Source organism: Corapipo altera, unplaced genomic scaffold, assembly GCF_003945725.1.
Source record: "Corapipo altera isolate COAL_440 unplaced genomic scaffold, ASM394572v1 50, whole genome shotgun sequence".
NCBI classification, from domain to species: Eukaryota; Metazoa; Chordata; class Aves; order Passeriformes; family Pipridae; genus Corapipo; species Corapipo altera.
This window is the reverse complement of record NW_020884889.1, coordinates 5,057,809-5,083,733: the sequence shown is the minus strand read 5'-3', so window position 1 is coordinate 5,083,733 and position 25,925 is coordinate 5,057,809. Positions and strand designations below refer to the sequence as shown.

Below are 25,925 nucleotides of genomic sequence, written 5' to 3'. Positions count from 1 at the left end.
GAGCCCATGGGCCCACAGCCCCTCAAGACACTATATCTTTTCATGTTTTACCATTCCCATTTCCCAAGGTACGTGGCATCCAAGATGCTGCAGAAGCCACTGGGATTTCTGGCTTTTGGGACATGGATGCTCAGGGTGACAGGTTCTGCTGCAAGAGTGATGCTCTGCTGTTTATGCTCCCTGGTGGAAAAAATTATCTCAGGAAAAATGTATGATGTAGACATGTTTTGTAAGCAGTGAGGCTTTTGTCTCAGCTCCTTTCTAAGTCTTCCCTGAGCTCTTGGGTTGTTTCCCTTCTCCTATCCAGAAGAGGAAAGCTAAACATACAAACACACACACACTGCAGTCTCAGGCTTCTCACTGGATCCTTTTTGCCTTCTTCAATGTCTGTTTCTTTCTTGGCTGTTTCATTAATGCAGTCAATGAAAAGGAGCTGATAAAGTTTTAATGGAAGACTTGAGATGAGGGAGGGCATAAGGTCCTGCCAGTATGGAGGATGAGGATAGGTGAGGTCTGTGACATTTGAGCCCTGTGAGCATGTGAGTATTTTGTCTTTAGCACAGTGATAAAACAAGAACATCACGGGTTGATTGAGTCAGGCCATGCTGATGTTATGGCAAATGCATGTGTATGTGAGAGCTGACACTTATGTTAGAGAGTCTTTTCTGGGTCAGGAAAAGCTCATGCTGTCTTGGGAGCAGAGCCTGGAAGTCCTGAACTGTGGCTTCTTGGTAGGCAACAGCAACCATCAGGCTGCTCTGAGTATCTTCCTGTCTTTTGCAGGTCCTTCGGAGCAAGTAGCTCAAGGCAGGATTTGGTTACTCCAGTGCAGAGTGATCCCCAGCAGCATCCTCATGACAGGCTACCACGGCCTTCCCTCCCATTCCTCATGTCCATTTGTAGTCAGAGCTGCACCGTTCCTGCTGATTTGTCTCTGATTTTGTCACATAAGTGTTTCAGACTAATTGGCATATTCCCTGTTAAGCAATAGATGTCTCTTTTGCAAACTCATGTGTCTTGATTCCATCTTGTCCTCAGCAGACACTTGCAATGATTACACACTGTGACTTGCAGCTAGGCAGAGACCTCAGGCCCTGCTCACATTTACGCAGAAGCTGATGTGGAGCCACCATTCCCACCTGACAGGCAGGGATGCTGAGCACCTTCCACCTTCCCATCTTCTTGTGGTCCCTGGGAAGGATCTTGCAGGACAGGTGGCGTGGTGGAGGTGGGAGGAGGTGACCAAATTAGCAAGGCTGCTTTGCATGAGACTGACAGGTCTGCATTTCCTGTGGAGGGTAACAGCAAGTGCCATGAGCAACAGCAGTTCCATCGTCTGGTGCCTTACAATGAGTCTCCTTGTCTTGCTGGAAGATCACAGAATCACTGTGCCTGGCTGCACAAGCACTGCCCCTGCAGTTCATGTACCAGACTGCACTGGGACCCCAGCTGGGCCAGGTGATGTGTCTGAAAGCCACAGTTATGGGCACAATCTCCCAAACGTGATCGTATGACTCGATAGAAAGAATTAAACTCGGAACACTGAAAATAGCACTTGATATTTAGGAAGTTTTTGACACTTGGGCTGCCAAGCTGTGACAATATAATCAAGTGAGATTTTAAACACATTGAAGTGCGATTTTGAACATCTCATCAAGATGTATTGCAGGATCTTCTGTCCCAACAGACAAGCGCTTTAGAAATGTCTTCCCAATTAATCTCTGCAGAGGGAACCTTGCTCTCCAAGAGAGTGCAGTCACTGCTCCTCTTCATCTCAATCTCCTCAACATCCCTGGATGAAAGCCTCCAAAGCAACTGGTGAAATGTCACAGGAGTGATCTGCAAGAGTCAGATGTCCCAGCTCCCCCTGGTGTGTTATGAGATGGGATGCAGGAAGGCGAGATGATGCTGGAGCCTATGAGAACTGCATCCCTGGATGGGGGAGTGGTGCTTGGAAAGTGCATGATGGAATGTCTGAGTACAGGATCTCAGGGTTCAGAAATGCATCTCTGATTTCATTGCTTCTCGTCTAGCTTTGGCTTTTGCTTCTGATTTGCAAGTTGGTTTACATGTGGGGCTAGCCAGCCTTTCCTCTTCCAATTTGTCTCTCCTGGGACAGCAGAGCATGTTATGGATTTGACCTAAACCCCATAGAAACCACTTGAGTGTCTAGTGAGAAGCTCACAAGAGGACTTAACGATGAATGTGGCCTTTTTGCATCTTTTCAGCCAGACCCTGATGTGCAGATGAAAAGGCAGGATGCAATCCCCAAGGAATCCTGGTTTCCAGCCTCTAGCTCCTGCTCATCTTGGCCTCTTGGGACACCTTTGGTTGTCCACCCTGCAGGGCAGGCTGGACCAATTTGAGCTGGGAAGCCAATTATGTCTTTCTCGTAGATAACTTGGAAATGTGACAATTTTCCCCCAAAACCCCTGCAGTCACATTTTTTGTTCTGCTGGTCTCAACACAAACACTGAATTTAAGGGAACAGGACCTAGGGTTGAAGCCTGTGTTCTGGTCCACGTTTTACTATGAGGATCAGCAGGATCAAATCTATCAAGTTTGGGAAGAGAGGGACCATCTATATACTTCATTTCCAGGGGCTGGATGGTGTATCCCAAAACTGTTAGTTACAGTGACTGGGGCTCTGGCCATGGCACAGCATCCTGGAGAGGGGCTGTGAGTATCCTGCTCCACATCCTCTCCCTGCCCAGCTGCCCTGGGGAGAGCCTGTGGGTTGGGAGGGCAGTGATTGTGTGAGGGTGGTCCCTGGCCAGGCCTGGCAATGTGCTCATGTACTCTTCAGATAGAAAATAGCAATTCTGGTCTTGAGGACAACATCAGAGCAATCCTTAAAAAGCAAAGTAAATATAAGTTGTGATTTATTATTTTTTAAAAATAGATACAGACTGCCTAATGGGTACAGTCTGCAGCCATCGCAGGAGACTAATGGTTGCATCTGCTTTTTGGGACAGTGAAACCTTTTCAGATCAATTCCCGTGGTCCTCTGAGTCATGTGTCCTACCCTCTCACTCAGCGAGAGCCATACTGGATCTCAACAAGTAAAAAGCAGCATTTTCAAGAGGACAGGTCTGCTGGAAGCCCATAGTGCCTGCTCCTGTGGAGCTCATTTTGTGGTGTTAAAGGCCAAGCCACTTCACCCCCAGTGTCCCAGCTGTAAAACAAGGATCATAAAATGCACATAACACAAAAGTAGGTTGTGAAAACCTAATTAGTAAGTGTTAGTCATTCAAACCCCTCAGAAAAAAATTGTGGCACTCTGAACTCTCTTCCTGAGGAATTCAGATGGATAAATTCTGCTTAATAATCCCCCAAGGGACTATTATCTCTCTTTTATGCGGAGGAGGGAGAAGAGGGGGACTTGGGTTGCCCAAGGTCAGGAAGAGGCAGAGGTTTTGTTCCACCAGGAATGGGCTCCACAGATGTGGTTAAATGCAGGGGGGTTTGAACAAGACGATCCTTAAGGTCCCTTCCAACCCCACATAATTTTATGATTTATGAAATGTGTGGTTTGGTATGGCTGAAATTCCTGATTAGTTTATGTTTCTCACGCCTGCTTCCCATGTGCACTGTCTACCGCAGATGCTGAGGGGGGAGGAAGGACTTGGGGGGTGGGAATTGCAAAATATCCATGGAAAACACAGTTTTTAATTTGTAAGGCTGAGAATATGGACGCATAAAGCCTGTTCTTAAGAGATCCTCTCGCCCAACGAGGCTGTGTGACCTACTTGTTCAGTCAAAGCAGCTTTGATTTCACGTATCGAAATTGCTCGAAGCGAGACCGAACCGTACCTAGCAACAATTAAGAGAAGCATTTAAGAAGTGGGAAACGATGAAAAGAGAAGCAAAAACCCTAAACAGCCCATTCATAGTGGGTGAATAGAAGAGTCTTTGCGTACCTGATTTGTCAGAAATTATTCATCCAAGAAAATTTGGACCCGAAACATAAGACAATTTTTCTTTTCTATCCTCTGATATATGAATCAGTGTCACTTTACATCTGAGCACAGAGTGTTTTGACCTATATAATGTCTTAGACAGTGGAAATTCAGCTTGAAAATCTCAAAGCAAAAAAATGAGAAAGGATGGCATAAGCCAGTAAGATGGCATTAGCACATATAGATGCAACTTATCACTGGAAAACATCCCAACAGAAGCCCAAAGAAAAATGTTTTGTAAATAATAGGATTAGGAAGCAGGTTGGTACTTTGTGGAGCTGGCTATACAATCAAACTGATAACAACTAGATTAATAAGGCAATTCAATCCAAACACAGTGTAGCACTAGAAAGCTTTTCAAAATCAATGCTATCTGTACTATTTTAATCGAGGCTGGTCTTTGCCTTTTGAAGCAAAGAGATTTGAAACTTCAGGTCAGCAAGGTATAGTAAAATGGACTGACTTTTTTTTTTTTAACACGTGCTTCTTAATTAGTACCTTCCATTTCTAAATATTTTCCTCTTCCCAGGTGGGGGAAGTGAAGGGGTATGGTGGTACTGGCTTGCCTGTGTTGGTAATGAAGTGTGGCAGACTTTGGAAAATACCATGCCTAGCCCAGCTATGGGTGTTTTGAGCAGCTGTTTTGTCTGGCTGGAACCCACCAGTGGGCTGAGCTGAGCAGGGTGGCTGGACAGGGCAATACACCCCATGGCATCATATGCACAGCACACATTGTCTTGGACTGTACAAAGGGAAATTGTAGGGAAAACGTTCTGAAGTTGCAGTGTAGGACACAAAGCACCATAAGGCTGATAGTTTTGAAGCCACAGGAATGTTTTAGGATTCGCTAAACCAGCTGAGACCTTTAGCCAACTATCATGTCCCAGCTTTGGGCAGTATCCATGGCTTGGAGGGAGAAATCAAGACTGGTACAGGGAGCAGTGTCTTTGCCAGCATCTAAGGTATCTGTAAAGCATAGAGGCTGCTGCTGGCCAGCAAAGCAGTGAGCCCAGTACCATGGAGCAAGGCATGGGAGGCAGGTTAGCAGAACCCTGCTCTCCTCCACCAATGAGCCATCCCCTCCATGTTTGTGTATGACAGCAGAACACTTTGTGCTCTGTTTGCATTGCAATATTTTTGCTTTTCACTGTGTGTGAAGAGCAAAGAGTAACCCCTGAAACTGTCCTTGAGGGGTTTCTCAGCCAGAGACCTGGCAGCCAGTCTCCTTCCCCACCATACTGCACAAAGTCAGCTGGGAGATGTGCTTTCAACTTGCCTACCTCATGTCCAGCTTCTCCAGCCTTAATTCCAGGAGAAGACTTGCACAGATCTGTCACTGGGGGCATGTAAGGCTAGACTAGATAAATGCATTTGAATAATATGTTGTGATGCTTTGGAACAGTCCTGCTGTAGCCACAAAACGTGGATGAGGTGGGAGCTAACAAGTCTTCTCCACTTCCTAATTTCCCTGGCATCTTTTTTTTCCTTTCACAGAGATTGTGAACTAGCACTTATTTAGAGAAAAAAAACATTTCTTTTTGTAAGCATTGTCTGTCCTACAGCAAGTGTGAAGGAGTGTGAATCCCATTTGGAAGGCTCCTTCAGAGGAGACGTGTCTTAGCAGATGCGTGGTTTGCACACTAATCCTGTCTGCTCCCACACCCCGTGGTGAACCCCATTAAAGCAGAGGCTTGTTAAATGCCAGTAGGCTCTAGGAATGAGCTAGTCCTGCTGTTCCCTTGATGCACCAAAAAATGAAACAGCTCGCCGACTCTCAGGTCTGTCAAAGGAAGGAGGACGGTGTTGGAGCTGGAATCGCTCTAACTTGGCCATAGATAGTCTCTGGCAGGAGGGAGGAAAGGGACAATCATCGTGGCATTTCCAAGGGTTTGATGTTGTGTGGTGCTGAGGCCTGTGCTCAGCCTAATGAAGGGATTTATGTCACATCCCGCAAGTCTGAAAATCTTTTTTTAATGGCACTGAATGTTCACACACACTGTTTCTTTTTCAGCTATGTCTAATGCATTTGGGATTTTTTTCAGAACTCACAGAAATACATTCTCCTGAGATACATTTTCATTAAGGTATATATTTCCAGGTAACTGTATTTCTGCTGGAAGAGAATTTGGTTCTCTTTATGAGTGTGTTCATTGGGATATCTATGCAACAGAAACAATAAAATGGAGCAATGTGGCAGTTAAAATATGTCTGACTCCCACTGAGCATCACAGGGTGGGCAACTCATTCTTTGTGACCCCTTTAAAAGCAGCAAGCTAAAACAAGAAGGGGCTCTTCAGCCAGCTAAATACAGACCAATACCTGTATGTATTTATTTTTAAGTGAGGATACACAGGTCGTGTGAGTGGTGTAGGTTTCTGAAGGGGCTTGGTCCCATATGTTCTTCATTATAGCATCATATAGGTGCTGGAAACTTTGACTGCTCTTTCCTACAGGTCATGCTCAGGCTGGTCTGGCACCTGTCCATGTGTGGTGGTGTCAGGCCATGAGAATGACAGTGCTGTCACTTAGGTTTGAGTTCCAGCATGTGAATGACTGTGGTGAGTTGGCCTCGTAGCTTCAGCCAGGTTACACTAAAAGTGGGAACGAGAGGCTTCAGGGCACTCATGGGATTGGAGGGGGCTGGCATGGGGTCTTGGGTCACTGGAAGTTGAGAGAAGGTGCAGTGTGAAGATGAGGTCTCCACAGGTCACCAGGAGGCTGGTGACTCAATCTGGGTAAAATAGAGATATTGGACAGTCTCAACTAAAAGCCGACATAAACACAATGGTGGGAATCTTGTCCCGATCATTTAGCTCAGTCCCTGCCTGAAAAGGACATCAAAAGTCCCTGGGCATCCTGGAGTTGAAGGAGACCTTCTCTGTGCACTGCTAACACGTGACTCGTAAAGAGAAGCAGAGATGTATTTAACACAACTATGGGCTGCACGCTGCTTTGGCAGCAGAGACCAGATGTCTTTGATGGCTGGTTAGATCATGCAGGTATTATTAATTGGGCTGGCTCAGAGATTTTTAGCCAGAATCATTTTACAGTCACAGTAGGGCAGCAGTGACAGTGGATGAAAAGCCCTTCAGAGACATCAGGACATCTTCCTTCTGGATGGGGTGGGACTCAAGTGGTGTGGCAATCTTTCCACTCGGAGCCCTTCAGAGCAGGATCTCTTGACTGTTGAACAATGCTTGGCAAAGAGAAGTTGAATTTATAAATAATGCATTTCCTTTGTCTTGCAGGAGTTCTGGAGGCAGAGGTACAATCAGATCAGCTGTGAACAGCTTACATAGCAAATCTAATAGGTTTGTAAATTAGATTTTGTGTTCATTTGTTTTTGCTGTAAGGCAGCTATTAATCTGCTTCTCCTCTTCGCTGGATAGTGCTGTTCTGATTTAGCAAATGTATCTGTTTCTTTTCACTTCTGCTTTGCATTTTTTTAATCGTTTCTCCCCCTCCTTCTCCCAGCTCAGTGCAATAATCATTTGCAAATAACCAAGGATCTGCAAGTTCCGGTGATTGAGAGAATGAGAAAGAGTTACTTATTGTGAAAATAAGTCAGTGATAGAGTTGCTATTTCCATAGTTTTAAGTGCTAATAGAAGAGAGATCGCTGTGTTTGAGATCAGAACTCCATTCAGTTTTATCGCAATGCACTCCAGGAACGTCGCTCCATTGCAGAGTCATTCCGTGGCATCACAGCCTCATTCAGTGTCTCCCTCTGTTATTTTTGCAGTGATTCCCTGTCAGCCCAGCGTTACCAAGTGGCACAGTTGAAAAGCTTAGTGACACCGTGTGAGAAAGAGTGATATCATTCTGTGATGATGTCACCACCCATGATCAAAACACAGAAAATGGACAAAACCAAAAATATTGTAGTTATTCCCAAGATTTCTTTACCCTACTTCCGTTATGATTTTTAACACCTTCTAAGTAAGCTCTGCAAGACACAAGTGATATGGCAAAATGCAAGATGCAAACAAATCCAACAGACTGGCAACCTCGAGAGAGGTACTGTACAAACACACACCAGGACACTGGCAGCCAGCATTTATAAACACATTTCCTTGCCTTTCTGAAACATTATACTGTGTGAGCCACAGTGTGTCCCGGGAAGCACTTTCCCTGTGTGGAGATACGTTCTCAGGAGCTGGATGTTGTCCATGAGCCTGAGCCGCCAGCTCTGCTTCATCTTTCACTCTGCTCCCTCCTTGGGGTTTACATGCTTTTTGTAAATGCATTTATTTACAAACCATTTCCCAGCTGGAAAAAGCCCTTTGCACCAGAGAGAGAGATTCCTTTTAGCTGATAGTGAGTACTTTGGCTGTGTATTTTTCAGAGTGCTCTGTTGTGTGAAAGCTTTTTCAGATACACGCACAGCTTCCTGATGAGATGCTTGGCTATTGTTTTTGGAGGGCAGCTGGCTGGAACCAAATATTTGGAGACTCCTTCAATTCATGCCACTTGATTTAAAAAGCACTGAAGTGCTGGGGCTGATTTGCTTCTTAGAGCAGGGATTAAAAGCTGGGTTCTCCCAGTGATCATCTCCAGCATCTGGCCGTTGCTCATTTCTTGGTCTGGAACAGGCGATATGGGTGCTGAAATCCTCGTGCTCAATTCTAGCCAGGGAAGAAGTTTCCAGCAAGCCAGGCTGCCCCTGATTGGTGCAAGATGCTCACAGCCCAGTCTCACAAGCAGCACCCAGCAGCTCAGCTGAATTAATTTCTGCTTTGGGTGGAGTGAGGGTTGCACCTCTGTGACGAGGATTTTTGTCCTCTCCGGGAGCTGAGCTGGCTCCACTTTGGGATCCTCATGGGATTCCAAGAGGCAACAGGGCAGCAGCCTTGGCTAGGAGAATTCTTAGTGAATTCTGAGGGCTGCCTGGGGTGTCTTGTCTGTAAGTGTCCATCTGCCAGCCTGTCTTTGCAGAGCCTGTGTGTGGGTTTTTGTGCACACCTTTCTGCAGCTCGATGTGTAAGAGTGTTTTCTGTAGAACTGTGTCTGGCTGTCAGTCTGTGTTCATGGAAGCGAGCAGGTATTTAAGGATTTGTGTCTGTCTGCTTGAGTGTAGCAGCATACAAACTGGCTTTCAGTTCTTGTTTAGCTAATAACTACAATTTTGCTTTTCTGAAGAAGTTTGAATTCCAGCAGCCAGAGCCAGAAGACAGTGATTAGAAGTGCCATTGGGATGCTAACAGATCCTTCCTCTCTCCCCTTCCCTGACTTTCTTTTCTCTAGAGCTGAAGTAGTAATAAATGACTCTTCGTCTCCAGCTGCTGTTGACAGAAGTAATGAAAGCATTAAGCACAACATTAAACCAGCCTCATCCAAATGGAGACACAACCAGACACTCTCTTTGAAGATCAGGTACTGGTAATTACCTATAGGACAAGAGACAGATTTGGTCTTCTCCAGTGCAAGCTGGCAAATTGCCTCTGTATATCATCTAAAGAAGTCAAGGAAGAAATAAAAAGACTTATCTCCTGCTGAGCTGGGCTTCATATCTGTAAGTGATCGCTTGGAAATGAATTTCCAGCTGAACCAGCTGGCCTGGCAGCGACGGAACAAGGAGCACTTGAGCCCCTTGTTTTTCAGGCCAAGTGGAATTACTGTGTGCAGGCCATGGGTCACAGAGGGAAGAAAGAGAGCCCCTTCCCAGAGTAAACTCAGGGAGCCCCTGACTAATGGTGAGCTGACCATGCTCACCTGCCCCAAGCAGAGATGGGTGGTAAGGGTGGAGATACCTGTTTGTAAGCTGTTGAGCATCTGTCAGATGGACTGGCCAGAGAGCGAGGGCAGCCAGGAGGCAAGAGCTCATCTTATGTATGACCCAAGTTATCTCTGTACCTCACCTGATAGGGCTGTTTTCTTCCCCGTCCTCAGGAAACAGATCTTGAAGTTCCTGGATGCAGAGAAGGACATTTCAGTGCTGAAGGGGACACTGAAGCCGGGGGACATCATCCACTACGTCTTTGACAGGGACAGCACCATGAACGTCTCTCAGAACCTGTACGAGCTGCTGCCCCGCACCTCTCCCCTCAAGGGCAAGCAGTTCCCCACCTGTGCCATCGTGGGCAACTCGGGGGTCCTGCTCAGCAGTGGCTGCGGCCCCGAGATCGACGCACACAGTTTTGTCATAAGGTAGGGACCTGTCCCTGTGCCTCAGTGCAGCTGGGGGGGCTGCAACGGGTTCAGAGCAGTGGAAGGGGCTGCAGTCCTGGTGGTGTGGGGCAGCACAGCCTTGCGGCCCCAAGTGTACGTGTGAAGTTCACTGATGCAAACATCCTGCTGCAAACTCTTCCACCCATCTCCAAGTGCTCCCTCAGTGTTCTTGCAGATGCACCCTGTGTCTTCTCATGGTGCACCATTAGCCCCCCCGGGGCACTATTCACCCCCAGCACCCCCAGTTCTGGGTGCTCCCTCCTCTTCTCCCACTTGGTTGCCCTCTTGCAAACCCTGTCCTAGACTCTCACAAGCTCAGTTCTTCCCCAAATTACTCCTGCCTTCGAGCACCACACAATGCCCTGGCACCACACTTGTGCATGCCCAGGTCTGACACTTCCCTATGACTGCTCCATCCCCAGCACAGATGTCCCCACACTGTCCTAGGGACCTGCAGAACACTTCCTGAGCCCCACTGGGACACAGCGAAGTCACTACTGGAGATGTTTGAAGTGGAGAGGAGGAGCTCCTGCCCTCCCATCCCCAACACCCCTACACAGCTGTTAGCTGAGGGGCTGTAGGAGTCCACTGATGATTTATGTACACGCAGACATTTGTTTTCTGGTGAGTCTATTATGAAGACAGCCCAATCCATCAGCAGCTCACAGAGGCAGTGCCGGCGTGACGTGAGAACGAGGATAATGTCACCTCTGCCCCCCACTCAAACCTGGCTGCTCCGGCCTGCCTGGTGGCTGGCAGCTCCAGTCTATCCACAGGGGATGGAGCATTATCGTTAAGTGTAACCTGAGTGAGCAAAGGGAAAAACTGCTTATTGCCTTTCTGGCAACGTTTGAGGAGCTGCTTTTACATCAGGCAGCAAAGGGGCAGGAGAAAAGCTTCTCTGGATGCGAGGACTGGGATTTTGAGTGGCTTCTCCCCAGCCATGTGCTAGTGCAGGTTTGGCATGGACATGCTCTTCCCTCCATAGGTTATCTGAGCCATCAACTGAACCTGCATCTTCCTGAGGAAGGTTTGCTCCATCCAGGCAGCCTTTCCAGCAGGGTTGGCAGTGACCAGTGATGGGGTCTGTGTCCAGGACACAGATCCAATGTTTATTTTTAGTGACTTGACTCCAGTGATGAGTGGATTGGAAGGGCCCTGCGTGCCAGTAGCTGGATTTTCTTTTAACCATTTTAACCATTTCCTTAGTTTTCCCATCTGTGAAGTAGAGAAAACAGTAATGATGGCTGATTATCGAGGCAGATGGTTAGGATGCAATTCCTGCTCCTTAGATACTGTAAGTGTCAGAAACCACAGCAGAGCACGCTGTGTGCAAACACACGGGTACCCTCTAGTTTTTATGATGCTGGGGGAACATCTACTTGAATCCCACCATCAGCTGGTTCCCAGTGCCATTTGCTCTGTGCCATGTGCATGGCATGGACATGGCTTACTAACCACAGATCCCCACCCCCTAAGGAGCTGTAGGAAGCCACTGTATCATGAGGGTGGTTTGATGGCAGTTTATCCTGCAGGCCCTCAGCCCTCATCCCTGTTGTGACAAAGGAGCTCATGGCATGTGGCCTGTGTCCACGTGCACAGCCTGAGAGGAGGCACTAATTAACAGTACAGAAAGAGATATTTTTTGTAGGTCACAGCCTCCAGACAGCCAGACCCTGTGGAGACCATGTCCTGGCATCCCCCGCCCTCTGGTGTCTGTATCACCACCGGTGCCACTGGGTCTGCTGTTCGCAGAGACTCACTAGGAGGAGAAAAGGGACTTGGGATAATGTTACTCCAGCAGGGCTGGAATTAAGAGGCGAGTGCTTTCCTTGTGTGAGAAAGGCTGTTTTGTTTCAAATCTGCCGTGGGAGCAAAGACAGGAGGTTTGTGGCTGGTGTTATTTTTGAACAGCACCAGAAGAGCCACCAGTCTGTACAAACCACCCACCAGACACCACAGTTATGGCTGTTATTAGCATTGTCCCAGAGGGACATGCATGCACATACCATCATGCTGAGGAATGGTGGCCTGATACTGAGACAGCTCATCATGACTGATTTATTGCAGAGGCTCATTCCCCCTCTTCTTCCTCCCAGAAGTGAGGGTGAACGGGCACATCTGTCACTGGCCCTGGCTTTTGGCATCACACACCCCTCATGCCTGTCACTGCCCTCTCTCAGTCGGTTTAAAAGAACTGTTTGGTGTCTCCCCTCACAGGTGCAATCTGGCCCCTGTCCAGGAGTACTCACAGGACGTGGGCATGAAGACAGACCTGGTGACCATGAACCCCTCAGTCATCCAGCGGGCCTTCGAGGACCTGGTGAACGAGACTTGGAGGGAGAAGCTGCTGCAACGCCTGCACAGCCTCAATGGCAGCATCCTCTGGATCCCGGCATTCATGGCCAAGGGGGGCAAGGAGCGAGTGGAGTGGGTGAACGAGCTCATCCTGAAGCACCACATCAACGTCAGGACTGCCTACCCCTCGCTGCGCCTACTGCACGCTGTCCGAGGGTGAGAGCGTCTCCGGTGTGCTCCGAGCCAGGATTTCCTGAGCTTCCTGAGCTGGAGAGCGATGGATGGGTTTGTGCTGGAGGAAAACAGTGCAAGTTGTTTCTTTCTGCAGACCATGAGGAGGATTCCACGAGTGGTGGATGGTCCCTAGATAAGAGCTGGAGACCACCTTGTGGACAGGGGCTTCCTACTCTGTTCTTTGAGCGTGAGGGCTTTTAGCAATATACCAAGTCTCAGTCTTCCAGTGCTTTCTTGGGGTGTCACCTTACTCCCCAGCCTATGGTTTGGGCTTTCCTTGGAGAAACATGTGTGCACTGAGCTTAGCAATGAGATTTGTCACCTTGTGCTTGAGTGACGTGCAAGTCTCACACAGGTCCTCAGGTCCTGTGCCAGCCTGGACAGGAGAAGAGTGACATGGTCTGGCCCTGCTGATCAGATAAATAGTGCCAGGTGCTGAGGAATGGGCTTGCTGGGAGGGAAGGAAGGGGTCTTTCTGCTCTATCCTGACATCTTCAGGAGGGACATGTGTGGTGTACAGGAGACCCAGGTGTGGTGGGGATGGAGAGGTTATAAAGGAAAGAGAGCCCTAGAGGTGAGACTTTGATGTAAATGACTTGGGGACGGGGTCGGCTCTTGCTTCCATGCCTTATTTCTGTAGGGAGGGTCATGATCCCTTAGGCATTTAGGGAGTCTAGGCAGGCAGTGGCTTTTGCTGGAGATAGCTTATCAGAGTTGTCCTCTGATCCTGACTAGACCCTGTTGATTTTACAGGGTAGAAATTTTTTGCGTAGCTGGTGCTCCCACTTCTAAGCCTCAGCATTACTGTTCCTTGATTGATTTGAGCACTTGTCCCCCCACATCTCTGAGCCTGAGCTCTGCTGGTCAGTTGGTCAGTGCTGGATGTTGTCTGTCCCAGCTCAGGTTGTGTGTCGGTGATGGGGGTGAGCTGGGGACAGGTTTTGGGGTCATTTCCTGCAGGATCAAGCCTAAGGGGGTGCTCCAAGGCAGCCTGGGCGGGCTGGAAGGAGTGGAGGCTCTGGTGCCCCACAGGCAGCAATAATGAGCAAGAAGAACCACATCTGCCCTGAGTGCCTGTGTTAGAGGCTTCCCCAGGCCCTCTCTGGCCTGGGGAAGCCTTACAGAAAACACTGGCTTTGAGGTAAAGAAAGGGAAGAAAGTGATACCACAACTCACAGAAAGGGAAGACAGGAAGGAAAAAAAAACCCCACAACCCAAATTCTGAGCTATTTCTAGCTGTAATTGACTTACTTTCATCTGTCAAAATAGAATTAAGCTCCTGTAATAAGCCCTTTAAATCAACATGCTACTAATCCTGTGCTGGCAACCATTCCCAATGCCAGAAACTTCCCGTAGGAAGCTTTGCAGAGGGATTGGCAAGGGTTGGGCATCACTTTCCCATGGGAGAGGAGGATGCCTGCACAAGCTCAGCTGCTAAGATTATCTTCCAACTCATGGCACCTTCCTGGCCCTCCTGAGTCACAGCCCTGCACATGCTGGTTATCCCTGTGCAGCTCCAACAGAGCAGTGTTTGAGCCACCACCCCTGGCTGTAGGAGTGCAGGTCCTGCCTGGCTGTAGGAGGTGCAGGGATTTTGGGAGAAGGCCAGGGGTTCAGCACTGTCTCTCGGTGCATGGAGCAATGCACTCCCTCTCCCTTTGGCTTCAAGTAGTGTCTTCTGTTTGCACATGTTGGTGTAACTGTGGGCTTTACTGGGGTCCCATGCAAGGAACTTGGGTTTGGGCTTCTCAAAACCTACTGGGGCTCAGAGGGATGCAACCAGTCAGACCAGTGAGCGAGTGGAGTGAGTTGGTGATGTCTGGGATAACTATGGTACCAGCACATGGTTGGATGATGCTGATGACAGGCTCTAAGGTCCAGGTTGGAAATACAGCCAAGACCTCCATCCTGTCCTTGGGCTGGTCACCGTGGGGGGGCAATGGAGAAAAGTGGGTTGTGGCAGAACAGAGACAGAATTAGTGCAGCACTAATTCAATTAGAACCATAGAAACCAATGATAATCCTTGTCAGGGATTGCCCTCTAAGCCAAGGGAGCTGCTGCCTGACCTGCCCTTCTGCTCTCACACTTATCAGTGGAAAAATAAGGATGCCTGCTGATTAGCAATTAATGTAATGAAAACTGCAGCCCCCTCAGAAAGCCAGAACTGATGGGAGCACTTCAACACCAAACCAGGGTGTTGTGGCCTGCCCAAGGAACCCACAGAGGGGTCACCCAGGGCTATGTGATCTGGGGGAAGGCCAGAGTCAGCATTAACCCTTTCCTTGGTGCAGGTTCCTCAGGTGTGGACTTTGATGGATTTAGGAGCAGTAATACTGATTCAGGCAGTATTGAGTGAATTGGGCACAAGAGGGAGGTGGCTGATGCTCTTGGTGCTATATAGGAAGTTTCTCAGGTACTAGTAGGGTTGTCTTGCTCATCTGCTCAGAGTAATTGATAGGATATTGTTGGAGGTGAAGAGGGAGTCTTTCCTCAGGTCAAACTGACCAGAGTCACTAAGAGTTTACTTATTCATCTTCTCTGACACTGCCTAATTCCTATGATCATCCCTTATTTTTGCTTATGAGGGATATGGTCTCCAACAACTTTCTCTGTCTCTCATCTGTGGAACATGCTGGTTCATAACATTACACTTTTTTTGACAGATCTGAGATTTGTGAAACAAACAAAATTTGTGGCATGTGGCAATTTGCAGCAGAGAACAATTCACAAAGCCCTACAGCACATCCCTCTGTGCTGCAGTGGGCTGCAGTTGCAGATACGTCCTATCTTCTCTTTTGCTGGATAAAACTACCCTTTATAATCTACCCTGAGTTGATTTGGATATCACAAAAAAATAGGGGAAGTCTTTCAGCCAAGAAATGTTTTAGAATAGCACTTTCTACAAAGGCTATTTTCAATTGGCTACATCTTCAATTTGGCTACAAAAGCTCTGCCTTGTCTTCCTTCACTACCAGCGAAATACATTTGTGAGTCTTTGAATCCTCCTTGAACCACAGTATTTATTGTCCTGCTCTGCTTTCCCTCAAACCAAAATGCATTTCAGTGGCAACTGAGCGTTTTTCCTATAATTTTCAGTGCATTTGGGGCATTTGTAGAGTGTGCATTGCTGAGATAAGTAAAAAGCATTTGGTTTTGTTGTCCTTAACAGCATCATTTGAGACATCGCCTTTCTAGCTGTGAGGGTGTCTTAAATGTTTGCTGATAGCTTTTTGTGTTGTTGCTTCTACATAATCGGTGCAATAGGACAGAGACTCCTCTTACACGGTTCAGCTCACCATCTTCACGCCAGGAGGGCACAGAGCCTTCAGCATTTCAGTGGAGGTGGTCAGAAGGAAGCAGAGTCACACCTCAGGCTGGAGAGGGAAGCTGTGTGGTAGCAGGGAGCCAGTTTGTGGGGATGGTACCGTGCGTTTCAGGGTTTTGCAGTGATTCTGTAAAATGTCTCCTGAACAATTCTTCTGGTGGGCGCCTGGCTGGGAAACAAGCAAGCCCCTTAGAAGTCATGTGTTAGTGTCTCCAGAAAGCCTTGTAATAGTCCTTATTGCCAAGCAGCTTTTGTTAGAGAAATAACATGAAATGTGGGAAGAGAGGGAAAATAATTGTGTCTGGAGGTTTGCCTGTCACTCCTTGCAGAGAATTCACAGACACGTTGCACTTTGCCTTGTCTAATCTGGTCTAGCATTGCTCACTGTGTCCATCACAAGGGTCTCTTGGCAGTAACCAGTTCTAATCCTGTAATGTTTTGTTAAGGGCTTCTTGAAAGAAAAAAAAAATTAAAAATCAATAAACCTTCCAGCTCCTTGGCTTAGTCTCCCATTAGGTTTAATGTCCAAATAGCTGTGGCAGTTCAGGACAGTGATCACCCTGCTCAGGGTCCATAGTGCCATTCTGCCATGTCTCCTCAGCAGTACAGCCTGGCAGAGCATAAGGTGGATTCATCTTTGCCTTGGATGTCTGCCTGGGTCCTCACACCCAAACAGTGGTTAAGCCTTCACTGAGTTTTCAGGGCCAGATGCCTTTCCATCCATCCGTGTTGGAAAGCCTCCCCTGATCTCTCCTCACCTTGTGTTCTGGTTATGCCAGATCTTTTCCAACAGCTTTTGCCTGCTTATAGCCACACAGGACAATCGTGTGCAGATGATTCTCCTGACCTGTTGCTTTGATTGCACTCTTTTGCATCCCTCCACGGACTCTTCTTTTCTCTAGCCCATCGAACCTCAGCTGCTGCTTTTCCTTTTCACAGCCCTCCCAGCTCAGCTTTTCTAACCCTCTGTCTCGAGATTGGTTCTGCTGTGTCCACCAGCATCACCCACCTGCAGATTTTCTAAACCACCTACTTCATGCTTCCTCCCTTTCATGCTTACAGGGGCTCCTCTACCTGCCCTGGGGTCTCGTGCCTTAAAGCCCTTCCTCTCTGGTTCCACAGAGAGGTTAAGGACAGCAGTCCTGTGCTCAGGTGATGGAACAAGGTGGCCAAAGGGTGTAGGGGGAGAAAACAGCCATTCACAAGTGTGTGACTGGGGTGGGATGTGGGGGAAACTATGAACACTCCGTAAAGTCAAGTGTGGGTTAGGTCAGTGGATATCCTACAAATAAATCCTTGTGTGAGCAATTATTCTCACCCCTTCTGTACTTGAAAAACGTTGTACCCAAGCTTTGGTGTGTCTACACTGGGATTCCAAGACCGTTAATTTGTTCCATTTAATTGGGAAGAAGTTTTAGTCTTTTCTGTGCAAAAGAAGGAATCTGACATAGGTAGGAAAGGGGAAATGAATAGGGTATTTCTCTTCCTAGTTGCTTTCCTCCTCTTCTGTCTGTTTTCAAATGCTCTAACTTATGGATGTTGAGTATCATATGTGTTTGAAAGGGCTTCACAGAGCTCAAGACCTGGAGGAGAAGAGAGTCATTTATCTGTGATTCAGCGTTGATTTGCTTGTGCTAAGTCACCAAAAGCAGAGCCAGGCCACACAGTAGGGATTCAGTCTGGACAGGGAGGCTTGGTTTGGTGTTTGGGCTTTGCCCAGCCTGGGGATAAAGCACAGCTCTGACTCCAGATCTAGCTTTTGGAGTCAATGTTAGCATGACTCTGGGTGGGGACATGCCCATGCCTGCCTGTCCAGCACACACCTCATCACTGTACCCATGTACAGTGACTGTTTTGGTGCTAGTGACAGAAGAGACTGGATACCTGGACAGAAAAGGGCTGGGAAGAGCTGGATGGGGGGATAGCAGTTGCTCCCTGGACTCCAGCACTTCATCTCCATCCACCCAGCACCAGGATATGTGCTGTGCCCTGCCAGCAGCAGCAGGTCCTGTCCCCACCTGCACCAACGTGAGTGTGGAGCACGGTCGGGGTGCTCGCTCTCATCTGTGTCTGGTTTTTCCTGAGTATTACTGGGAGCAGGATGTGTGTGGCAGACTGATAATACACTTCTGCCAGTCAAGGACTAGCACCTCCACAACAGCTTGTGTTTATATCACACTTTTATGAATAAGCTGTTTTAAAAGGGTCTGAAATTGCATTATTTCAGCTATTCTGATTTGTATCACTAAATAATGCAGCTGATACTGCTGAAATTTGATTTCTTCATTGACCTGAGTCTTTTATTCATTTCATCAGGGCAATGGATTTTGTGTTCATTTTGTCTTGCGGGTTAACCCTTACCTGGAGGATACAAATTATTTTAGGGTTTTTTCAGGCATGTCAGGAGGTGATGGGTGAGCACAGAGCAGGATCCTGCCCTCGTTACTGGTCCTCAAATGCTGCCTGCATGGAGGAGTTTTGCATCCAGCGTTTCAGCCCAAATCCAGGCCAGGCTTGGCCCCCCAAATTCAGTGATGCTGGGGAAGGATGAATGCTGTCAGTGAGGTGATGTGCACATTGCTCTAGGTGTGCAGTGGGGAGGCTGCCACCATTCCTGTCTTGTGTGGCAGCAGTGGCTTCCTAGGGGCAGTTTCAGAGTGTTGTCTCCTGAAGGATTCCTACTGGGCTTTAAGGTCCAAATACAGCAGTTGCTTTCCCTATGGCTTCAGAGCAGCCCCCTCACAAGAGACGTACACCAATGGTCAGACACCTGGCAGCAGTTCTGCTTAGGAGACTTCTAATCTCCAATTGATGATTAGGAAATGAGGAGCAACCAGAACCACCCACCAGCTAGGATAAGACTCTCTGAGCTGCTCTTCTTAAAGTCTCTGTCCTTGGCCTTCATCAAGTCTTAGTTCAAGCAGGTGCTAGGGCTTGTGTCTAGGCTGCCTCTTTACAAAAGATGGCCTTGAAGATCTGATGGCATTTTCCATCTGTCACAATCATGATCCAAAACAAGAGCTGTCTCAGGCAATTTTTCCCTGACAGCATCACGGTTCCTGTTGATAGCCGCATCCCGCTCAGGCTCCCGCCTATCTCTGTAACTGCTTCCACCCCTGAGGGTTTATTTACAGACACAGCACCAGCTTCTGAAGGAGGTCCACGCTGCTGAGAATGGAGGAATTGGGTTTCAGGACTGCTCTTTGCTCTTCTCTTTTAATTGCTGTCTCTTTCCATAAAATGTTTCAGTTGATAGTTATGGTGATTGGTGTAGCCAATTCGAAAAATAATTACTGCCTGCTTCAAGATTATCTTTTCTCCTAATTAAAATCCTGGACCTCACATATTAAAGGTGTGATGTTGACACAGCATTCCATGTGCGCCCAGACAACCTCATTTGGATTTACAGAATTAATTAGGTTTTATTTCTATCCCCAGCTGTTCTCTCCTGCACCAAGAATGTGTCCACTGTCTCAGTTGGACAGTGGTGGGAGAGATAAGAGGGACATCTTCTTGCATAGCTCCGACTCTCCCACCACAAACCAGTCATTAAAAAGTATTTCCCAGATCTCACTGGAGAATTTCCCACTTTCACTGTCCAGGAAAAAAATTTCAGGTGGTGTTGCATGGCATGTATTATGGTTTGGTCATTATGTGTTATGTGTGTCACCCGTGTGGGTGGGCTGGGACAGCCAGGAGTCCATAACCCCTTCCCAAAGCTATGGTGAGAATTTATAATGCTGTAGGAGCAAGCTTTGGACCCTTCTCATTTTTGCAATACAGTGCAACAGAAGGAAATATGGACAAAAGAGACAGGTTTTAATTTTTATTATAAAAAACTGAATTGTCAGTGTTCCCTACCCGAATATTATTGAGTGAATGCTCACTAGCTGTGTGTGCTGAGGTGGGTTTGCCAGGTTGGTTTTTGTAGGGCTGCTTTTGGGTGGTGGGTTGTGTACATTTGTTGGTCTTGGTAAGGTTTTTTGTGCATGCTGGATTGCAGAGGATGGCATGGTCTGTAGGCTGCTTCAGTGTTTGGTCCAGGTCATTTTGTCATTGTTATTATGCATGAAACCAATGGTCACGTGAATATCCTGTACCCATGTGCAAGAGTCACTTCATCTTGCTGTCAGGGTCCTTGTATGTTCATAGAGATTTTACAGCCTCTCAGCAAAACACAAAAGTTAATATTTTGGGCAGGCAGAAGGTCACCAGTATCTTTCTGTGTTCCAGCTGGTAAATTGATAAAAATTGATAAAAGGAGGATTTTAAGGCTAAAGCAGCTTGGACAAACCTAGACAGTTGTCTTCCCCCAAAGCCAGCTGGTTAGTATGGCTTGACAGTTCTTCCCAGTAGCTTCCCTGCTGCATGAGGATACCCTAATTCACAGTGTTAAATGGTTGTGATAATCTCCCATTTCCCTCTGCAAGCAGGAGGTCTAATGTGCTTACCCATAAACTCATCAAGGAGGCTGGTTTATGGCTACCTGTGGGAGCAGATTGCCTTGACACCACAGTGAGCTGTGCTGTGTCCCCACAGTGCAACCCGTATGGCCAGGCAAGCCCAGGAAATGCTGATGCTGTGCTGCTGAGTTTTTGGTTTTCCCCCATTGCTACTTTTTCATGCTGGATGCCAAGATGAGACAGGCAAGAGCCTCCTTCCCAAAACATCGTACTCATCCTTTGCTAAAGCTCCAGGAGCTTTGACACCTCTGGGTGTCGGACCACAGAAATCCTCCCTGTGCCCTTCCTGCACATGCCAAGGCAGTTACTCTGTTTCCAGAATTTGATTTCACCAGAAAAGTCAATTTCTCTCTTATCTGGCTGAGAACAAGCAAGCACGTTTTGTGCCTTGGTTGCTAAATTTTAATGGCTTTCGTGAAAAGCTAATTTGCAGGATTAAGGCTCAGCTCTCCCAAGGGTTCCTGCTGTCTGAGCATCAGACCCTCAGGAGCCCAGCAAAAAGTGCAAATGAGGAGGAAGACACTTCCCAGGGCTCCGCTGGGACTGCAGGACCCGGCTCAGGATCCCAAACGTTGGGTGAGAGCACAGAAATGGCACATGCTCTGCTCTGCTTCCTCATGTCTTTTATCCAAGGGGCTGCCAATCACTCACTTGAGCTCAGGCCCTTGGAAATATCTGTTAAAAATAATCCGAAGGCTCAAACAGGCTGTGGCACAGCAGGATGAGCTGTCTGCACCATCCCTGCTTGCTGTGGGGCAGTGCTGGCAGTGCTGAGGGAGGAGGGAGTGCACCCGATGGGGACATTTTCTACCTCCCCAAACCTTTTGCTTTCTGATTTTGCTCCGCTGGTGGTGTTTTTCTGCTGAGCAAACCAGCTAAGTTGCCTGTGCAATAAATACTGGGGGCTGGAAACATCTTCTTACAGGATGTTGATGCTGCAATAACTTTTATCGGCAGCCCAAAATACAACCGCTGATACCGTTTCTGCTCCTGCCTCAGTACATCCTTCCCGTTTTCTTTTTGCCATCCCTCATAAAAACTAACGTGCTTCCCAGCAGCAAGCACAGCTGACCTCCATATCTCACGTTATATATTGCAATGTGCCTTATTGTGTGTCTGATGGACTGATGCTGCAGAGTGTGGTGATGTATCTTGGTCCAGAATCACAGCAGCAGTCTCTGGGTGTAATGGGAACTCAGCAGCGTGTTTTAGCCCTTTCAGCCTGGTGACCCTTTGTTCCAAGGCAAATGTTTTTACAGTCCTGTTGTGTTTACTGTCAGAGTAAAAATCTTCATTTATCAATGAAAATCATCAGCGTATGTGTGACTCTGTCTGCTTCAAGGGGTTGCTGAAGTCTACTTGACGTGGGTGGTTTGGTCTATGGTATTGATCTCCTGGGTTGATTGGAAGATAATTGTAGGCTGAAGTACCGAAGGCCACTGTTGCAAGCAATTTGTTTTTCATAAAGGATTGCCAAGGCACGAGATGCTTCAGTGCCATGGCAACAAGCGTGATGTAACCAGCAGACAGAGAGCAGGAGGATACAGTCCCTAGAGAGGCTTTTTCTTGGCATGGAGAACTCTCTGCTAGTCAGAAACCTCTCACTTTGAATCACCAATATATCTCAGTCAGAGGCTGGAGAGAGAAAATGTGCAAGACACAAGCTCAGTGTGTGGGGTGAGTAACAGGCTTCCCTCTCCCTTTGCAGGTACTGGCTGACCAACAAGGTGCACATCAAGCGACCCACCACTGGCCTCCTCATGTACACCTTGGCCACTCGCTTCTGCAACCAGATCTATCTCTACGGCTTCTGGCCCTTTCCCCTGGACCAGAACCAGAACCCGGTCAAATACCACTACTACGACAGCCTCAAGTATGGCTACACCTCGCAGGCCAGCCCGCACACCATGCCCTTGGAGTTCAAAGCCTTAAAGACGCTGCACCAGCAAGGAGCCTTGAAGCTGACTGTGGGGGAGTGTGATGGGGCCACGTAGGGTGGTCCCTGGCCATGTTCCTGCACAGCCACGGGAGGAAGGGGAGGGGGTGGAAAGGACAAGTGGTGCCTGGTGGGGTTGGTTGTCTTTGTTAACGCGCAGGACAGTGACACAAATACATATACGTGGTACCTATATATATTGACCTGAGTATTATAACTGTTTGGTGTTCACCAAGGGAGGGGCAGGAGAGGTGCGGGAGCATCTGGCGTGACTGGCCTGGGCGACACCCCTTGCTGTGGGCTCGCTGGGCTCGAAGGGCAGTCGCCCTACGTCCAAAAGATGTGAAGGTGGCCTTGGTTTTTGAGGGTATGTTAGGTGATGGGTAAACGTAAGCCGTTTGTCGTGACTGGTCCGAGGTTGGTAGTTAGTTTGTTTGGCCAAGGACGCCGGCGCTGGCACCGCAGCGAGGTGTGTTCTTGGCCCCGTGCTCGTGGCGGGGAGGGGAAGGGGCAGGGAACGGGGTGGGCAGGGAAGGTTTGTTGGTGGCTCTCATGGCCAAGGGACTGTCCACGGCTCCAAGCAGGACCAATCTGCCCAGCAGGGATCAGTGCCCGGCAGCCACGCACAGATCCATCCAAACATGGACCACCAGGCTGAGCACAGCCTTTGGAGAGGAGAGGGAAAAGCCTCCAGGGCTGCAGCTGGATCTCCAGGAGGGTGACAGGGAGCAGTGCTAAGCTGATCCTAGTGACATTCACATGGAGAGGTGTGAGGGCCTCCAGAGAAGGGGCACATCAGTGTTGAGCCAGGCAGACAGTGAGGAGGATGCTGAATGTGTATTTCTCTTAATTTTCTAATGAGCAAGAAAGGAGCAGAGATGCTGGAACGTGGCAGGAAGGAGGTTTGCTGCTGCAAACTGGCACTGTTAGTATTAAGTGTCTCACTGTGCCAAAAGACACTCAACATCTGTCAGGGCTCATGAAAACCATAAGTACATCCAGCTCTTAATTCCCAGCTGGTATCTGCTAAGCAGCCTGCTTTCTCTTCCCCTCCAGAAATATGGGTGATAGGCCTGGACCCAGCCGAGCAGAAAGTCTGCAGGACTTCAAGGGACTTTGTCAAGTCTAAATAATTTATTTTCAGTTTCTCCACAAAGAACCAGCACACAGCACTGAATTCCTGAAGTTCCACTCTGTCCGTCTTTTGAAGCCCTAATTATCTCTTACTCTCAACAGTTAAATAGGTTGTTGGATGGATCTTGATGGGATGCTTGCCTGGTGATGAACATCATAGAAATAATCTTTTCCATTTTTTTTTTTTTTTTCAGCGAGAACCCAAAATATAAAGGATTTTTTATAACCACATTTGCTTTTCTCTGATTTTTGGGGGTTTTGAGGGAACTAGATTGATCTGATGAGCCTGTATAATTTTCTGCTTCTGTAGCCTATTCTGTTTGTCTCCTAATTAGCACTCAGTGCCAGAATGGAGATGAGGCCAGGGTTCAGCAAGGGCTGTTTGGGTTTAATCTGTGGGAGAGTAAATAACACTGCACAGGCAAACCTTGGGCTTGCACTGACATGCTGCCATGGTTAGGTATCATCACCTTTGGTCCTCCTCCTACTGCTGTGTTTTTTAAGTTAAAAAGTGTGCAGTTTGAGGCTGAAATACTTGACATCGTCTCTTTAAAAACTCGAGTGCTTCAAGTGGTAAAAGGAAGAGCTCACTTTCATGTTTTGGGCCAGAGAAGCTACTGTACCCATAGGAGCCTCCAGCCTGCTAATTAGTGTCAGATGAAGATGCTTAAGATTAAGGTATAAGCAACATTATAGTGAATAAATGTGGGCTAATCTGCCACCAAGGGGATGTTTCTTTCCAGCACCAGAAAATTATTTCTTTTATGTATTTTTTTTAAAACCTGGCACTTTTTTTTTTTATTATTTTTACTTGAGTTTAGTTGCACGATAAAGCTAAACCTGGCTGTGAATCTCAGCTTAAGCTGAGACAGAAGGAGACTGCAAGAGTGTAAAACTGCAAGATGGAAGTAATCTGCAATCCCAAGGAGCTTCCCGTGATTCAGGAGTGGTTGTTAAAGCCGGATAATTCCCTGGTTTGTCCCCAGCACAGAGCAGGGATGGAGCTGCAGGGACTGCAAAAGCCAACTGTTGTATTGAGGGGCCTGGGCCATGGTACTGATTGCTGTTAGCAAACCTTCTTTTTAAATAAAAATAGAGGAAATGAAATAAGTGTGCAGGGGTTTTATTTTTATTTTGTATTTATTTTCATTGACTAGAAGGGGCGAGAGGGGAGGCAAGACCATGAAATGCCATGGGATTAAATGGGGAGAGCCTGGAACCCCCTTTGCTGGTGAAGGAGGGGGAAGACTGGGCTTGTTTGCCCACCTGGGGTGGATGTCAGTGCTGTGCCAGGGAGACATCCAAAGCCATCAGGATGTCCTTGCTGTGCCTACAGAGATTATTGAGATAAATCTATAGCAGCACAGCAGGGGTGTGCTGGGTGGTGAAAAGGGGATGGGAGAAGGGTTTTTTTCTGATGCCCTTGAAGCAGCTGCTGGATCAAAGCACAGGCGAGTTATAAGCAAATTATTCAGGGGGATGAAATTGCTGGTGATGCTTCTATTCCCAGAAAGGGTCCTGTTCACCCGTGTTGTAAAAATGCATTAAACCATGAGCAAGACCCTGCAGCTATTGAAATCCCTCGCTGAGCTCCCATCTCACCTCACTGCCATGCAGGTTGGTCCCTGCTGTGTTTGTATGCACAAAAACTAGGAATTTCCCCTTGCTTTAGTGGGCTGCGTCGAGCCCTCCGGTCTGGTTCTCTGAGCATCTCCTCAGATTGGAAACTTAATTTATTGTCTCTGTTTCCAGCAAATAGCTGGGACCTGACTCCACCAAGCCCCAGCACCAGTGAGCCATAAAGCCCTTGTGCTGTTCATGAGCAGTGGGAGCAGAGATTCAGGTTCACCTCCTGCAGCGGTGCTTGGGGGAGGGTTTGGATGATATTTGGGCTATTTTGGGGCAGCCATCAGCCATCGAGCAGCATGGCAGCTGCCAGATGCTGTGGGGACCCTAGGGCTGCACCAGGCTACTGCTTGATGGATTTCTTCATGCCCAATTAAGGCTCTTCTCTCGTCAAGAGTAAAACAAAAGAAAGCATTGATGCTACTCAGGCAGGGATGCAGGTGTATGAGGTGCCCCGTGAATGTAGTTAACTGCCCTAAATGACAGCAGCAGCTCCCTTTGTTCTTTGCTCCTCCATCCTGCTGCTCCCTCCAGCAGCAAGGCCAGTCCAAACTGGTGATGCTGGTGGCTCTGGGATGGGGAGCTCCCTCCCATGGGTTAGGCACATTTGTGCCAAAAGGCCTCTGGATGGTAACAAGTGACCTAAACTTGTAAAATAATGGTAAACTTGGGTCTTCACCTGGCTAAGCCCAGAGTTTTGGGCTGTTTCCCAGTGTGGCTTTTTGGGGCAATGCTCTGGCCAGTGCTTCTGGCCAAACACAGTGTCCTCCTCACCATGCACG

At 47.9% G+C, this 25,925-nt stretch overlaps 1 protein-coding gene across 1 annotated transcript in view; it reads left to right on the top strand.

Moving 5' to 3' along the window:
- Positions 1 to 24,625, top strand: part of ST8SIA2 (ST8 alpha-N-acetyl-neuraminide alpha-2,8-sialyltransferase 2) — a 32,103-nt gene extending 7,478 nt beyond the window's left edge. The window contains exons 2-6 of the mRNA XM_027644533.1: positions 7,208 to 7,270; positions 9,203 to 9,331; positions 9,848 to 10,105; positions 12,347 to 12,640; positions 22,156 to 24,625. Of these exons, the coding sequence (XP_027500334.1) occupies positions 9,954 to 10,105; positions 12,347 to 12,640; positions 22,156 to 22,441 (732 nt within the window). The 5' untranslated portion in view covers positions 7,208 to 7,270; positions 9,203 to 9,331; positions 9,848 to 9,953 and the 3' untranslated portion in view covers positions 22,442 to 24,625. The remainder of the gene's footprint in view (positions 1 to 7,207; positions 7,271 to 9,202; positions 9,332 to 9,847; positions 10,106 to 12,346; positions 12,641 to 22,155) is intronic.
- The last annotated feature ends 1,300 nt before the right edge of the window (positions 24,626 to 25,925 follow it).